We start from the raw sequence: 19,164 nt of genomic DNA on the forward strand, positions 1-19,164 counted from the left end.
ATACCAGTGACATCTATTTTCCAATAGTATAACAAATAGGTAAAAGAAAACAAGACATATTCCTTAGTGCAATAAGTAAATAGGCGATGTCACAAAATGTGAAAAATCAAAGTTACCTACTTCTTGCATTCAGGCGACGATCTGATATCTTCTTCTGCCTCGAAATTGTCTCCCGTTCACAATTCATTACAGTGCATCCTTCACTAGACAGTTTCTTCTCATCCAGTGACACATCCAGTATCTATTTCTCTTGCTGATCAATTTAAGCATTATTATTTCTTCACCCACTCTGTTTATGTATATTGTTACAGTAACAATGTAGCTGAGTCGGTTGAGGCGCTTTCTTGCCGATCCGGAGTTGCTCTCGGGCGTGGGTTCGATTCCCGCTTTGGCTGATTACCGGGCTGGGATTTTTCCGAGATTCCTCTCAACCGTAAGCCGAATGCCGGGTAATATATGCCGAATCCTTTGCCTCATCTCGCCAAATGCCATCTCGCTATCACCAACTCCATCAACGCTAAATAATCCAGTAGTTGATATAGTGTCGTTACATAATGAACTAAGAAAACAGCAGTCCCCTTTAAATATCTTGACTTCATCCTGGATTTGGTTGTATTTAACTTTTCTTCTGTTTCATACTACATCATTGTTGAGATACGATGGTATTTCATATTTTTTAGGTACTGTTTTGTATAGGCTGAATAAAATTATAATAATAATTTATGTGTTTTGTATTGCAGGGGTTTCAATGGATGTAACAATGGCGCCACGATTCCTGTCACATGGCCAAACATTCCGAGCTGTGATTGGTGACACGTTGGTACTACCTTGCGAAGTGGAGGATCTTGGTGAGTTTTGCTGAATGTGTTAAATGCAATCGGGTCTAAGTATTTATAACAAAAATTTTGAAATTTGTATTTGTTCCTGTCGATTGCCGTTCACTTCATTGGAATATTTCCTTTAAAAATTATAGGCGCAACAAAACTCGCCTGAAAATAATTATGTCGGTCGAATTTGAGGGCTAGCATCTGAGTATTGGACCGAGCTCCACGACATATTCACATCAAAAAGACGCGACAAATGTGTGCACTTCCTACCTTCGGCTCGTGATCAATTGGGTTGCATACTTCCGCTCAGAGGTGGCTGTGTTGAGCCATGTCTCCGACAATACTGTTATTAATTTTAGTTTTAGTAGTAAATATTTCAATGTTATAGTAATATTATATTCAGTAAGTTGCTATTTGAACCCTACATATCAGAGTTTTATGTTTTTCCAAGCATATTGGTAGTTCTTTTTTCGTCTACAAGTAAGTCCTTTCAGCACTACGATCGCTAATTGATCTATTAAGCTTACTGGATGCACTGAGAGGGATATATAGGGGAAGGTGTTGTACCTTGGGTCAGTTGTACCTTGGGTCATTCATCATTTCTCTGCCGTCTCTGTTTTGAAAAGTGAAGTATTACAATCAAGTTACATATTTGTACACAAGAGTCCTCTCTCAAAGCTTTGGTGATCTTCAGATACAGTGGTTTGCTTTCTTTGTGAAGAAATTTGTTTTTGATCTCAGAAAGTATTTTGTTTGTAGTGTGTTCTTTATTTTTTTTACGGGGCTGTGTTATAATTCAAGACATTTCCAATAGTAAGGTAAGCTCTTTGTTTCTTTCTTGTTCGAATGGTATATTAGGTTACTGTTAGAATATAACCTAACTTTTGAAACATGATGTTCAGTTCACAATGAGCAGTAGTTGTACCTCGGTCCACTTGAAGCGTTGTACCTTGGGTCGACCCAAGGATCAACATTGAACTGATGATGAGCAGAAGTGTACAAATCATTATAAATTATTAGTTAATTTAATATAGTTTATTGCTCAATATGTTGGAAATATTATATCGTCATACTTTTATTTTATAGAACCATGCCAAGAAGCAAGAATGGAAAAAAAGCGGGAAAAAGTAGATGTAGAAGCACTTCGCATGGCTATAAAGATGTGTTAACAAATGGAACTAAAGTGCAAACTGCTGCAAAAAATGTTGATATTTCGAAAACTACGTTGTCTAGGCACTTAAAAAATATGCAGGATTCTAATGAAAATGAGTTTGTGTACAGAGCTAACAATGATGTGAAGAAATTCTTTACTTTGCCACAAGAGATTGAATTAGTAGAGTATTTGAAACAGGCAGCAAAGCTACATTACGGTCTAAATAGAAATGAAGTTCTGAAACTTGCATATCAGTATGGATATATGAAAATAATTTGGCTATTCCAGAGAACTGGAAAATCGAGAAAAAAGCTGGCGACATGTGGCTTAGTCATGAGGCTACCACCTCCCTACCAACAAGGTTAATCTAAGAGACAAACTTCCCAACTACAATTCGCAGTTGATTTCAGTAGTTATGATGTTAAGTAGATCGATTTTGTGTTTGTTATCTGCTTAAAATGCATTATTGCATGAACATGTTGCAAAGGAATTGTATCTTTAATTTGTTTCCTATTATATTCCAGAAGTTTCGTGATTTTTAGATATGTAGCCTACACTTTGCATTCATATTTATGTTTATCCACAATTTGTATTCTTGTTTCTTTTCTTGTAGGCTAAATCTATAATGTGACCCAAGGTACAACCTCATGTTGTACCTTGGTCCATTATACTTGTATACATTTAATTGAATATAAAAATTATCAGAGTAATTAAATTCGTAAATAAAGATTACCAATGATATCTCAAAGAGTAGTTTCAACTTATTTTATAATTTGGAAAACCTAATAATCATAATATGGTAAAAATAGAAATTAAATGTAAAAATGACCCAAGGTACAACACCTTCCCCTACATAGAAGTGACTTATACAGGATGTTTAATAATTGTAGGTACAAACAGCAGTAATGGCTATAGGATAATGAAAATATGTCGGTCGAATTTCTGGGATAGCATTCCAGTACTGGGACTACTTTCACGACATATTCACATCAAACAGACGAGATAAGTGTGTGAACTTTCAAACCTAGCTCGTGATCACTTGGATTGCACAGTGCCGCCCAGAGATGTCTGTGCTGAGCCATGTCTTGAACAATACGTTATTAATTTTAGTTGTAATAAATATTTTAATATTATAGTTATCAGATATTCAGTAAGTTCCTGTTTGAACCGTACACATTTGACTTGTAAGTTTTCTAAGCATATTGCTAGCTAAGTGTTCGCGTAGGCTTCCGCGGCTGGTGTAAATGGTGTGTGGATAAGCTTCAGGGCTTCTACCGCGTTGTCTTGGTGTTATTGGCTGACGTTTCGACCGTGTGTTGTTCCAACAACTGCTCTGAAGATGGCCACAACACAGCGGTCGAAACGTCAGCCAATAACACCAAGACAACGCGGTAGAAGCCCTGAAGCTTATCCACACACCATATTGCTAGCTCTTTGTTCGTCTACAAGGAAATCCTTACAGCACTACGATCGTGATTGATCTGTTAAGCTTACTGGATGCTCTAGGATGGACATATAGAAGTGAATAATACAGGATGTTTCATAATTATAAGTACAAACTGCAGTAATGACTACAGAACAATTAAAAGAATAGCAAAAGTTATAATAAACGAAGGTCCGGAAACCAATCATTTCCCACATATGATGTGATCACTGTGTCCACCAACCGAATACATCTGCATTTGCAACATCCTTACTTTACAGACTAAATGGATGTGCGTATCTCCATTTTTTCAACATAAGCTAACTATCTCATTGGGAAAGGCAGCTGCTGTGGTACATGTACGAGAGAGCAACGACTCACTTTCATTTGAACATTTGAGAGTTCTTACGCACAAGCTTCCACAACAGGTGTATCGCCCATGGCTTACTAAAGATATGGCCTCCCAAGTCCCCCGACTTCAAACCTCTGAATTTTTTATTTTGAGGATATTTGTAATGTTTTGTGTATTCCACCTCTGTTATTAATGTTAACAAATTTCGTAAATACTGTGTTATTAATTGTCAACGCAATGGAGACACTCCAGGTATATCCGAACGTGTACAATTTTTAATGAGGAAACGTTCTGATATTTGTCTTATCATGAACAGTGACCATTTTGAGTACATGTTATAATGCTCTCTTCCTCAAGTTGTTATCGGGTGTTATGTTACCGCAGAGCAACTATTGACGAGACATAATAAAACTCCATAGAGCCACTGACGTTGTCAAGGCGGTAGCAATTTTGCTGCTGTTCCAGAGTTGCGTTTGGGAGTGGGTTCGATTCCCGCTTGGGCTGATTACCTGGTTGGGTTTTTTCCTATGTTTTCTCCAACCGAAAGGCGAATGCCAGGCAATCTATGGCGAATCCTCAATCTCATCTCGCCAAATACCATTTCGCTATCATCAATTCCATCAACGTTAAATTCAGTAGTTGATACAGCATGGTTAAGTAACCAAATAAAAAACCGTGTACCAGTCGTTTCCGATATATATATCGGTTTCCGGAGCTTTTATTAGAATTTTTTGTATTGTTTCATTGCCTTCTGCTCGCTCATTTGCACCTTTAATTATGAAAGAGTGTATATATTCTTAGAGGTGGATTTATAGTCTGAAGATTATGCAGAGATAGGTTGAGATAGATTTATTTCGGTCGTCAGATATATATGCCGATCTGTACAGCAATTGGTACGGATAATTTATATTTATTTATATGTTAGCTTTATATTTTATTATAATATAATTTGTCATTTTTGAGAAACTTCGTACAATATTCTTTACGAAATGGTATGAAATATCAGGAAGTTGGATTGACACATAACCAAATTGATCACATCTTGATAGATAAACGGAGACATACTAGTATAGTAGATATTCGAACTTTCAGGGGTTCAGACTGTAATTCTGACCATTATTTGGTGATTAGAGAATTAAGAGAAAGATTATCAATAGCCAAGCGAGTAGAGCAACAAGTTAATATTACTAAATTCAATATTTTGAAATTAAAGGACGAGGAAGCTAAGCAAAATTATCAGGTCGAAATTTCGAATTGGTTTGCCACTTTAGAAAGTTCCGACGAAGTTGAGAAAGAATTAGATGTTAATAGCGTGTGGGAAAATATCAGAGATAGTATCAAAATTGCAGCTGAGCAGAGCATAGGTTATTATGAAACTAAGAAAAAGAAACCGTGGTTTGATGAAGATTGTTGCATGGTAGTAGAAAGAAGGAAACAGGCAAAATTGAAATTCTTACAGGATCCAGTTGAGGAGAAGAGAGATAATTATTTCAATGAAAGACGGGAAGCAAGTCGTACACTTAGGAATAAAAAGAGAGGTTACGTGACGGAAAACCTGAATGAGGTAGAAACAAATAGTAAGAATAAAAACATTCGAGATTTATATAAGGTTATAAAGGAATTTAAGAACGGACATCAGCCAAGGGCAAACGTGATCAAGGATGAGAATGGTGACTTGCTTGCAGACTCTCCATCAATCCTAAACAGATGGAAAAACTATTTTGCGCAACTACTAAATGTACATAGGCCAAATAGAAATGATCGGGACGAAATTGAAATACAAACTGCTGAGCCATTTATACCCGAACCCACGCTTTCAGAAGTCGAAATTGCGATAGAAAATCTGAAAAATTATAAGTCTCCAGGTATCGATCAAATTCCAGCAGAATTAATACAAGAGGGTGGAAATGCATTATATAACGAAATTTATAAACTTGTATTTGCTATTTGGGAAAAGGATATTGTACCAGAACAATGGAAGGAGTCCATAATTGTACCTATTTTTAAAAAGGGGGACAAAACCAACTGTGGTAACATTCGAGGAATATCACTTTTGTTGACATCGTACAAAATTTTGTCCAATATTCTTTTGAGAAGTTTAACTCCGTACGTAGATGAAATTATTGGGGATCATCAGTGCGGTTTTCGGCGTAATAGATCGATTTTTGATCAGATTTTTTATATTCGACATATAATGGAGAAAAAATGGGAGTATAAGGGTACAGTACATCAGTTATTCATAGATTTCAAAGAGGCATATGACTCGGTTAAGAGGGAAGTATTATATGATATTCTTATTGAATTTGGTATTCCCAAGAAACTAGTTCCATTAATTAAAATGTGTCTCAGTGAAACATACAGCAGAGTCCGTATAGGCCATTTTCTATCTAATGCTCTTCCAATTCACTGCGGGCTAAAGCAGGGAGATGCACTATCACCTTTACTTTTTAACTTCGTTCTAGAATATGCCATTAGGAAAGTTCAGGATAACAGGCAGGGTTTAGAATTGAACGGGTTACATCAACTTCTTGTCTATGCAGATGACGTAAATATGTTAGGAGAAAATACACACGCGATTAGGGAAAACAGGGAAATTTTACTTGAAGCAAGTAAAGCGATCGGTTTGGAAGTAAATCCCGAAAAGATTATGTCTCGTGATCAGAATATTGTACGAAATGGAAATATAAAAATTGGAGATTCATCCTTCGAAGAGGTAGAAAAATTCAAATATCTTGGAGCAAATATAAATGATACTCGGGAGGAAATTAAACGCAGAATAAATATGGGAAATGCGTGTTATTATTCGGTTGAGAAGCTCTTATCATCCAGTCTGTTGTCAAAAAATCTGAAAGTTAGAATTTATAAAACAGTTATATTACCGGTTGTTCTGTATGGTTGTGAAACTTGGACTCTCACTCTGAGAGAGGAACATAGGTTAAGGGTGTTTGAGAATAAGGTGCTTAGGAAAATATTTGGGGCTAAGCGGGATGAAGTTACAGGAGAATGGAGAAAGTTACACAACGCAGAACTGCACGCATTGTATTCTTCACCTGACATAATTAGGAACTTAAAATCCAGACGTTTGAGATGGTCAGGGCATGTAGCACGTATGGGCGAATCCAGAAATGCATATAGAGTGTTAGTTGGGAGACCGGAGGGAAAAAGACCTTTAGGGAGGCTGAGACGTAGATGGGAGGATAATATTAAAATGGATTTGAGGGAGGTGGTATATGATGATAGAAACTGGATTAATCTTGCACAGGATAGGGACCGATGGCGGGCTGATGTGAGGGCGGCAATGAACCTTCGGGTTCCTTAAAAGCCATTTGTAAGTAAGTAAGTACGTACGTAGAACTAGGATTTTTAAGGAATTTAAACTGTTGTGAATTTCACTATAACTAAACGAGTTCCTTACTAAAATTGTGTCGCTGTAAAAGTAATATATATTGGACATTTTTAAATATTTTCTACAGCTTATCTCGAATTTTTTATATCTCGAAGCATTACTAGCTTCCGGGGGCATTTCGTGATAACGGAGTTCGACTGTTTCAGTTAAAAAAAAAAATATGATATGGAAACCGATCGGAGCGGATGGACTAAACCATATAGAGGCAGGCCTATATGATGATTTTTTCTACTATTAACAGGCGATGTTCGAATATAAAAAAATAATTGAACATATTTCAATCTCAGTAAAAATAATTAAATTCGTAACAAATCTAAAAAGAAATAAAATGGGCCTCTTTCATCCAAAGAATTATTTCGGCCTATCACGAGAGCGGCGAAGAATTTTGTTTCCATCTGTTGGAAGGACGAAAAACAGATATTCTTGCTTGTGGGTAATAGTTCTGTCCTCCATTAATCGATTATTCAATTCCTCTTTATGAGATTCGCGATCGGTTCGAGTCGGTGGAATTGGTGGTGACGGGAATTCTTCGTAGAATTATCTGAGATTCGGATTAGAGTTGGGAAAAACATCACTCCCAGTGTTGCAGCATGAATCCCGCTCGCTAACCTCCAATCTACGCCTATGGTCCCAAATTACAGTTTAACATATATTTATGGATTCTACTGGAGCTCAATTTTAAGATGATTTTTGAATTAATAGTTTTTTAATGCTTTCGTGATATCTGAATTCTACTTTGCATATTCACATGATATTATCATATTTTAGTTATCCAAGCTAATCATGAATAACAATATGCAAATCATGTTAAAGCCTTGTAAAAAATATTCTTGTATAATTTTGCAAGGAGGAACTTTGCACTGAATTATCCATTATACATTTCAAGCATTATGTTCGGTCGTCTCAACTGTTTTTGGTGAACAACTTACTTACTTTCTTACTGGCTTTTAAGGAACCCGGAGGTTCATTGCCGCCCTCACATAAGTCCGCCATTGGTCCCTATCCTGAGCAAGATTAATCCAGTCTCTGCCATCATATCCCACCTCCCTCAAATCCATTTTAATATTATCTCCCCATCTACGTCTCGGCCTCCCTAAAGGTCTTTTTTCCTCCGGTCTCCCAACTAACACTCTATATGCATTTCTGGATTCGCCTATACGTGCTACATGTCCTGCCCATCTCAAACGTGTGGATTTTATGTTCCTAATTATGTGAGGTGAAAAATACAATGTGTGCAGTTCTGCGTTGTGTAACTTTCTCCATTCTCCTGTAACTTCATCCCTCTTAGCTCCAAATATTTTCTAAGAACCTTATTCTCAAACACCCTTAATCTCTGTTCCTCTCTCAAAGTGAGAGTCCAAGTTTCACAACCATACAGAACAACCGGTAATATAACTGTTTTATAAATTCTAACTTTCAGATTTTTTGACAGAAGAGTAGATGACAAAAGCTTCTCAACCGAATAATAACACGCATTTCCCATATTTATTCTGCGTTTAATAGTGTCATTTATATTTGTTACTGTGAATAACTACGTCCAAAAAGTTTTAACATAAAAGAATCTTATTCTTTGAAAGAGAATTCATTATTTCACTGATAGCTAAGGTAAACATCCATTTGGTTACGTAGATTCATTGTGAGAAATTCATGTATAGAGGTTTGTAAAATGAAGATTACGTAGATGAGAATGGAGAAAATATGAGAAATGTAATTCAAAATTACTATTACTTCCAAGGGAAAAGACTAAAATAAATAAAGTTTTTAAAAAAAATTTAGTAATTGGAATAAATATCCGGTGCTGATAATTTCATAATAGGATTGTGTTGGCTAAAATGAGGAGGGGAGAATTATTCAAAATCCTTTAATATTGTTCACATTATTTGTTCAGTCATTCACAGTATTGAGTTTAGCTGGAGGAAAGAGTTTGATGTGGATCGAAGATACAAGGTACACAGTAGCGGAAATAAAAAATATATAGGCCTATACCGGCAGATCACTCGAGGGAGAGGGTATTTGCTAATACGAATTATATTAAAATTTACTTCCATTGTCGGAGGTAATTTTGCTTGTAGAGCGTATGATTGATTTTTCGTTTCAAAGGAAAACAAATGCTGTTAATTATGACAGAATTTTGGGACGTAGTTGTACTTTTATACTCTTACAACTTTCCCACATAATGAACTTATAAAACGAGTAATTATAAACATTGTTAGGTTATAATGACGTAGCTCTACGGTTTATGCTAACTCACATAGTAAATATTACGCATTAATTATAAATTCTATTAAAAAAACAATATTTAAAGGAACCTAACAAAACAGTTCCATTAAGCATTCACAAGCTCATTTTCAAGTTTCTCTTTCGATATTTATAATTATATTTATATTTGTCAAGTAAAATGATCTTGTCACATTTGAAGTGTTTATCGTGTTGCAAAGAATATAATTAATGTGTTGACATTGATTACCTTGAATTTCTTGCACCTGTTATATTTTGTCAATTAGGCCTATACGTTTCTTCTCGTTATAACTTATATATTTTTAAGTAGAAATTGATATGTTTGTTTTTATCATATATTTATATTTATTATATAATATATTGCAAATAATCTGGAATTTTACAGAAACAATCCTTTTAAAATTTACACATTACTGCAAGAGTTCATGCTCTGCTTTTAACAAAAGTTGCTGATATTAACTCTTTACCGCCATGTTCCCCTTACATTGATTGATTGATTGATTGAAGTTTTTAAAACATAATTTTCAACAATGAAATAAGGAAAATATGAATGTAAACCTTACAATAATCTACAAAAGCTAATTTAGGAAAGCTTTAAATTTTAATTGTATCTTAATCTCGGGCTTAATGATGCCTACCGTAAGACTCGTTAGTTTCAGAACTTTACAGGTGCACTAAGAATTAACACGTCACAAAGAACATACAATCACATATTCAAAGGAGTAACAACTATTCTTTCAAAATCAAGTCTAAAATTTGAAGTTTTTTTCCTAACATGTACACCAGTTTGTAGATACATCCTTTTAAGTTCGTTAATAAAGTCTGGTAAAGTTTTTGTTTTGATTTGCAGCATATAATATGTAAAACCCATGGAAAGCCATAATACACTAAAATAATGAGGAGTCTGTGGTAAGTTCATGTCAAAAACAATCCGCAGGTTCGTATTCTGTTTCGTTGCACATTATTTAGTTGTTGAACCCATAACCAAATACTTCTTGTAATATCTGAACATCTTTTCAGTCTGTGGCTAATTGTATCAATATTCCCTTATGTCTTGCACTGTGGAGTTGGAAAAATGTTATACATGTATTTTCTTTCTTCCGTCATAATTATCCTATTAATTAGAGTATATGTTTCCCATTTCCAATTTATGGTATATGGGTGTTTTAAAATATGACCAAATCTTCTTTCAGTTCTTATTAGGAAATTTACATTTTACATTCGGTAATAATCTCACTTGGTCTTGTAAATAGCTGTAGATCAGTTTGGTTGTTATTTGTTTTGGCGCAATATTAGTGTCTTTCAAAAATTTGTTGGCTGTAGTGGTGAGTTTTTTCAAAGACCTAGTCATACTGGATACATACAACGGAAAAGGATAGTTAGATATGAACACTAAAGTTTCTATACAGTGGTCAGCGCATAATATATCGTTTATAAATAGAGCAACACCTTCAGAGTTTACATTAATCAAGTGTAAACCTACTTGCTTTGAGAACGGACGATACGAAATACGAAACCTTTCCATAAATGGAACACTAAAATCTTTTCAATTAGTTGAGCTGTAAGTTTGGGTATCGGAGGAACTTGTGCAAGATACCATATTTTGGATAAAATAAACGTGTTTATATGCCAAACTTTTTCAATAACATTCAAACTCCGACTAAGGTGTGTTTGGAGTCCGTATCTGATTTTGTTAACAATATTCTTCCAATTTATCTCATTAACATCCATAACATTGAGTGTAAATAGTGTCCCTAAAATTGTTGAAGATCTGAAATAAGATATTATATGAGGGCTGTTGAATTTCAGGGAAAGATTTCTTTAGTATTGATGTTGTTACGGTGAAGGAAGAGGTGATCAATTAAATTTCTGCACAGTTAAAAACAAAACTAGAATGCTGTGTATCATTTAACTTACTATCATAATACGAGTGCAGTGCTCTCTTAAATTGACTGATCATATTGGGAATTAAATCAGTGACTTCCCAAAAACACGGTATGAAGTGTTTCATATAAAACAATTTTGACCTAGAAAAGGAAGCAAAAACGAGCAAAATTGTATTTCACTCTTTTGTTTGAAATAGCTCAAAGAATAACTCCCTGATATAAATTACTTTATTTACTGTTTATTCTGTGAAATGAAATCTGACGTTGTAAGTCGAGATTACAGTATACTTACTTACTTACAAATGGCTTTTAAGGAACCCGAAGGTTCATTGCCGCCCTCACATAAGCAGGCCATCGGTCCCTATCCTGTGCAAGATTAATCCAGTCTCTATCATCATACCCCACCTCCCTCAAATCCATTTTAATATTATCCTCCCATCTACATCTCCCTAAAGGTCTTTTTCCCTCCGGTCTCCCAACTAACACTCTATATGCATTTCTGGATTCGCCCATACGTGCTACATGCCCTGCCCATCTCAAACGTCTGGATTTAATGTTCCTAATTATGTCAGGTGAAGAATACAATGCGTGCAGTTCTGTGTTGTGTAACTTTCTCCATTCTCCTGTAATTTCATCCCGCTTAGCCCCAAATATTTTCCTTAGCACCTTATTCTCAAACACACTTAACCTATGTTCCTCTCTCAGAGTGAGAGTCCAAGTTTCACAACCATACAGATGAACCGGTAATATAACTGTTTTATAAATTCTAACTTTCAGATTTTTGGACAGCAGACTGGATGATAATAGCTTCTCAACCGAATAATAACACGCATTTCCCATATTTATTCTGCGTTTAATTTCCTCCCGAGTGTCATTTATATTTGTTACTGTTGCTCCAAGATATTTGAATTTTTCCACCTCTTCGAAGGATAAATCTCCAATTTTTATATTTCCAATCCGTACAATATTCTGGTCACGAGACATAATCATATACTTTGTCTTTTCGGGATTTGATTACAGTATACTGTGCTTATTGAAGTTGAAAGAAATATAATTATGCCAATAAAACCCCATTACAAGATATAAGGGAGAATTTCACTTAGCATATATGAACAATACTCCTTCCGAAATCACCAATAACAGCCACAATTCTGCAAACACGGAAGCATAAGCCTTTGGCTATAGTGGATTTAGGTGATTTCGACTCCACTACAAATTCTCTAAATTGTAGACCTATCACTATATCAGAGGCGTGCTGTCAATTAAATAGTAGGAATAACCTAGTCCTCTAAGTATCATCAGCTTATAAAATTTATTAGGCTTACATTTCATGTTTGAATTTAAAAAGTTTCAAGACATGACAATATTTAGAACTTCAATCTGTTTCCTCCCCTCCGCGCTCAACGTCTGTAGAATTGGACTCGTCCAGCCCACGCGAACCAGTTAGCTCGGACTGGACTAGCAGATTTAAAGCTGCTCCCTTGCCTACGTGAATAGTGAATACAGTTGGGAGATCCATGGTAAACAATTTCCGTGTCTTCATTCTTGTTAGAAAGAATATATTAGTACGTTTATTGTTTTTGTGCATTATCAGTTAAGTATTGAATGCGTGCCTGTGAAGTGTAACATGGATTAAAACAATATTGTGTGTTTTACGCTGTGTAGTAAGCATGGAAAGGGTCTCGTTTCGAAATGCAAGTCCATTGCATCTCTTACCAACTGCATCGTCCGAATCGTCCCCATCCCGCAGTGGTACCAGTCACGACTGCCAACAGTCACAATGTTGTATGACTTGAGGCTTTCCCGGCGTTTGATGTAGAATAACTCTTCTCGGGTTCTCAGCCAGGTGAGTTGGAGATTAGCTTCCAAGCTTTCGACGGCTAGCTCTGCCATCTTCTTCAGGGACGAAGTCCGTCGAAAGCTTGGAAGCTAATCTCCAACTCACCTGGCTGAGAACCCGAGAAGAGTTATTCTAGTCACAATGTTGTATTTTTGATCGTTTGTTAGGCATCGGAACTTCGTTTGGAAGTTTTATTGTTTTAATCCTGTTGTTTAAGTGAGTTAGAGGCTGTTTATAGGTTGTCAGACTTTTCAGGCAGGACAGTGACTGAGACAGCAAAGTTTTTGAAAGACGCCGAGTTAGAAGAAGAGGCATTTTCAGAAGTTTATAAATTATGCTGCCTAATAGCTACAATTCCAGTGAGCATCTCCACAGTGGAACGTACTTTTTCCTGTTTAAAACGCGTATAGAGTTACGTAGGAACACTAAGTGCGAAGACAGGCTTTCGCGACTTTCACTATTATCGATTGAAAAGACTCCTATTGAACAAAATTCAAAGTCAAAGACATTTTTACGATGACGTCGTAGAAAAATTTGCCCGGAAGAGAGAGAGGAGGACTCCGTTGATGTACACATGAGGTGGTAACTAGTAAGTCTTATTTTCGTTGTAATGCGTATTACTTAACATATTTTTTATATTTTTTCTGTTTATTATTAAATAGTGTCATGGCAGTTCTATTACTGCTGGTCCCCTCTGAAAAACGTTACTGCTCGCCACTGCACTGTATTATTTTGTGATATAATTAAAATTGAATACTTATAGTAATATCAATTATTTGCCATTATAATTATGAAAAATTCTGAAATTAATGAGATATGTTTAATATAACAAATCGAAAAAGGAAGTACATTATACACACATTATGATTCACAAGAATATCATGTCGTATGATGACTTCTTTATCGGTGATCGAAGTTCTACAGGTCTACGCATAGTAGGTATTTCTACACACGATTGATAAATGAGGTATGTTTAATATAACAAGTCGAAAAGGGAAATACTTTTACATTATATAAAAGGATTCACAAGAATATCATGTCGTATGATGACTTCTTTATCGGTGATCGAAGTTCTACAGGTCTACGCATAGTATGTATTTCTACACACGATTGATAAATGAGGTATGTTTAATATAACAAGTCGAAAAGGGAAATACTTTTACATTATATAAAAGGATTCACAAGAATATCATGTCGTGTGATGACTTCTTTATCGGTGATCGAAGTTCTACAGGTCTACGCATAGTAGGTATTTCTACACACGATTGATAAATGAGGTATGTTTAATATAACAAGTCGAAAAGGGAAATACTTTTACATTATATAAAAGGATTCACAAGAATATCATGTCGTATGATGACTTCTTTATCGGTGATCGAAGTTCTACAGGTCTACGCACAGTAGGTATTTCTACACACGATTGATAAATGAGGTATGTTTAATATAACAAGTCGAAAAGGAAATACTTTTACATTATAAAAAAGGATTCACAAGAATATCATGTCGTATGTTGACTGTCTTATCGGTGACCAACATTCTACATGTCTACGGATAGTAGGTATTTTGACGCACGATACATAAATGAGTTATTTTTAATGTAACAAATCGAAAAGGGGAATATATTTTACAGTATATAAAAGGATTCACAAGAAAATATCATGTCGTATGATGATTTCCTTATCGGTAATGGAAATTCTATAGGTCTACGTACAGTACATATTGTGACACACGATTCGAAAATGAGATATGTTTAATATAGCAAATCGATAAAGAAAATACATTATACATTACATAAAATGATTCACAAGAATATCATGTCGTATGATGACTTCCTTATCAGTGATCAAAATTCTACAGGTCTGCGCGTAGTAGGTATTTTGACACACGATTCATAAATGAGATATATTTAATATAAAAAATCGAAAAAGAAAATGCATTATACAGTACTGGGTGTTCATTTCAAAGTGTGTCATGACGTCACTGTTGGTGAGTCAGCGATTTGAAGCGAGTTTCAGCTTTTATGTCAGAGAAGGTGCCTATTAATCAAGGCATTCAATCTGAACTTAAGAACGTGTACGGTATAACTTGAACGTCGTAGCAACAGATGGCGGTCTGTACGGTCTGTGTGCTACCATAACCTCTTTCGAACTGTGTTTTGCGCGGGCAAGTCGTACCCAGGGTATTTGTTATCATCGGTTGCGTACGGAAACATTCCACAATACAAATCAAATGCTCCGTGTCCATGTTGACCGTCAAAGTTAATGTCAACAAATACTGCACCTAAGTAATTGTCTTAACCCTCTCCCCATATCCCGACAGTAAGAAAAAAACTCACCTCAGTACGTGTTTTCAAACAGTTCACATTCCTGCCACTGCAGGCGTTACCGTACGTATCGGTAAGTACTCTTCAGAATGAACGCCGTACTTGGTAGGCAACTTCTCTTGCATATAGGTTATACGCCTTTGCGGAGATATAGGAAGATTGAATTCTCTAGGCTCATCGGCTAGCCACATGACGACATACAGCGAGCCATGACACACTTTGAACTGAACTTCCAGTATATAAAATGATTCACAAGAATAACATGTCGTATAATAACTTCCTTATTGGTGATCGAAATTCTACAGGTCTACGTATAGTAGGTATTTTGACACGATTCATAATTGAGATACAGTATGTTTAATATAACAATTCGAAAAAGGAAATACATTATACAGTATATATAAAATGATTCAGAGTAATATCATGTCTTATGATGATTTCTTTATCGGTGATCGAAATTCTACAGGTCTACGCATAGTAGATATTCCGACACACGATTCATAAACGACGCTGTAGCATTCGACGGCAAGATGATGCAAACTACTGTACTCTGCTTAAAACACGTTAAGAGAAAGACTGAATGAGTGACGCAAACGAAATTACAACACCGCTCCTGTGCCTCTTTCAGCTTCTATCTTCTGCAGACAGAATATCTCAATGCGTAGTACAAAAGCGGTACAAAGTACATTACTTAGATTTATGTACACGAAATTCTACATCTAAATCTAGCGGTATTACAAAAATTGACTTCTTCCGGAGTACAACGGTAATATTACGGCCTGATCCAAATAACTCTCGGGTTCTAATGATTACCATGGGCGAAACATTTTCAGACAGAAGAAATTCTACGAAGTAAAGTCGTTCATTATCATCATGCAAGTAGCTCCTTTTCCTTGAAAGAATTAATAGAGGGAAATATTCTAAGTCTGTGCCGCCATTAATCCATTTCGATCTCCTGGTACCAGTAAGTACTTTTGAATGAGTGACTGGATTATAATGTCGCATAGGTTTATTCTGCTCTTCTTATAACTGTAACAGAAGGAAATGTATTGATTAAAATTGTCGTAGGTCATTAGCCTTCTTTGTGCAGGGATACTTGTGCAAAGTGGACGAAGCGAGATCCCAGACAAATGCTGCATTTGCAAAATAAACTAATGAGACACTGCAATTAGTGTATCATTCCGACGGTTCGCAACGGTTTGCCCGAACGCACAGAGTGCAGTTTTCCCAATCTAGGTACACAAAAATCAAATTTCGACTTGTTTATTTAGACACAGAGGAATATGAATTCATCTTCTTTAACATTTGGAGAATGTTGTGAGGGATAGCTTTTGGTGTTTTATCAGCAGCAAGCTATTTTAGGAGGGTATAAACTAGGGTTTAAGCTAGAAAGTTTAAGTTGTCGCAAAAATGCACAAATGAAAAATTATATTTGTGCAAATTGCGAAATGCTTGTGCAATATTATAGTGCGGAAAGATAAAATTAATAAAGTATGTAGAAACAAATAGTTATGTAATTTGTTTCTTAGAGTTTTATTACTTTGGATCCATCTTATCACACTCCAGATATACTTATGTAGGTATATATGTTTTGAATCAATTACTGCTGAATTTACATCACATTAAAATTCTTTGTTTCATGGGATTCAAAACATTGAAATTCTTTTACTAGTAGTCTCTTCAAGATTTGTTGTTAGCAGAGTGTTAATTCTTTTTACTGAAAGTTGGTTTTTAATTCCAGTTTTTAAAAGAATCATGCAACTAAATCCTCGCTCACAATTTACAATAGGCTATGCGATTTAATTATAGACTATAAACAAATTAGAAGAAATTGTTCACTTGATTTGCCTGAATTGCACCAACTCTTTGAAATCAATTCCTGAACATCTATTGCTCAATACTTTTTAACATGCCCACGCCATTAGAATAGGCCTATAATTTAAATTCAGGTTAGTTCAAACACGTGTCTGATTTCATATTCTCCATTACGATCTTCGTTTCTGAAGTCCAATGTGGTTGTCGCATTTGTGCACATTTATATTCAAAGTCTGTTGCATTTTTAGAAGTAGAGTAGCAATATGCGACAAATGCGACTGTGGCTTAAACAATGGTATAAACCAGTAGTCGTCAGCATGCTCTAAAATGGGTAAAGGGTAAGGAGTGTCTCGGAATATGCACAGTCGTGCAGAAGGGAGAGAGAGAGAGAGAACATACCCGCCAGCAGCCACGGGTGTACGATAGTGCAATGTCTTATCCGCAGGTAAGAGAACGCTAGTTCGAGGGTGTATTGTACTGATGAACGCTGGTATAAATAATGAGTTCTTTCTAACACTTCTCGCTCCGGTTCAGTCGTGGATAGAGAGGCTTACTATGTGAGTGAAAAATAATCAATTGTTAGTGATTTATTTTGTTGTGGGACATGGAATCTCTTCAGATAGGTACGTTCTTACTAATGTAGCTCCAATTTCAAGTTTGTGAAGTATATTTCTTCTCTCAGTACAGTTTAAATATTACAATTGAAAAAAAAAATAAGTTCTCCAAATGTAATGCGAGTTTTAGTCTATTCGGTCACGTCCGGTTACAATAATTCTTTTACTATTTAATGCAGCATCATTTACAGTGTTGAATCCTTATTTTAAAGTTTGCACGTTCTTGCGCATTTAACAGTAATTAATTTGTTTCCAGTGGTGGGGCACACTGTAATGCGGGGGAAACTGTTCCATATTTGGCTTAACAGCAGAAAAGATTCGTGCAATAAGGAAGTTTTTAATCACTGTGCAAATAAATTGTTCACATGACATCGAACATTAGTTAAAAACACATTGGACACATTTTTATCCAACCTTAACAAATGCACCGTGGATCAAAACGCAAATCTACTGTAGTAGCAGGACAAAATTAATAACTTCTCTGCATTCTAACGGATTGTTATGAAATTTTGTACAGGCCTTACAGGCGGCACATATTTTTTTGTGTACAAACTCTGATCACATTTGCTCAGGAAAAACTAGCTCTTTATACCGGGTGCATTTATACAGAATTAATAACTTCTCTCCTATCTAATAGATTTGTATGATACATTGTACGGAAGTTACAGGTACAATATATTTTTTGTACAAACTATATTTACAGTCTATATTTACGGTTCTATAAGAGGAAGTACCCATATCTATAGGGGATGCATTTAAACAAAATTAATAAGTTCTCTCCTATCTAACAGATTTATATGTAACTTCATGCAGAAGTTACAGAAGTTTCTGTAAGAGGAACTGCCCTTTCTAGTGGTGAATTTAGACAAAATTAATAACTTCTCTCCTATGTAATATATTTTTATGAAACTTTGTACAACAATTACATTTACAGATAGCATAGGCCTACCTATGTAGTCAGAGTTTGAACGCAAACAAAAATTATGCTACCTGTAACTCATGTACAATAAAATTCTGTTACGTAGGATAGAAGTTAATTTTGTGTAAATTCACTCCCTATAAAGGGGCAATTCCTCTTACAGAACCGTAAATATAGTTTGTACACAAAAAATATATGATACATGTAACTTCCGAACAATGTTCCATAAAAATACCTTAGATAGGAGAGAAATTATTAATTTTGCCTAAAACCATCTCTATATAGGGGTAGTTCCTCTTACACCAACGTAATCATAGTTTGTACACAAAAAATATGTGCTACATGTAAGGTCTGTACAAAGTTTCATA

At 35.4% G+C, this 19,164-nt stretch overlaps 1 protein-coding gene across 1 annotated transcript in view; it reads left to right on the forward strand.

Annotated features, from left to right (window-relative positions):
• The first annotated feature begins 744 nt into the window (after positions 1-744).
• The window catches only part of LOC138700203 (limbic system-associated membrane protein-like), a 1,314,643-nt gene continuing 1,296,223 nt past the window's right edge, over positions 745-19,164 (forward strand). Inside the window, exon 1 of the mRNA XM_069826644.1 lies at positions 745-848. Within this exon, the coding sequence (XP_069682745.1) occupies positions 749-848 (100 nt within the window). The 5' untranslated portion in view covers positions 745-748. The remainder of the gene's footprint in view (positions 849-19,164) is intronic.

The sequence above is a fragment of the Periplaneta americana genome, chromosome 5, assembly GCF_040183065.1.
Source record: "Periplaneta americana isolate PAMFEO1 chromosome 5, P.americana_PAMFEO1_priV1, whole genome shotgun sequence".
Taxonomy (NCBI): domain Eukaryota; kingdom Metazoa; phylum Arthropoda; class Insecta; order Blattodea; family Blattidae; genus Periplaneta; species Periplaneta americana.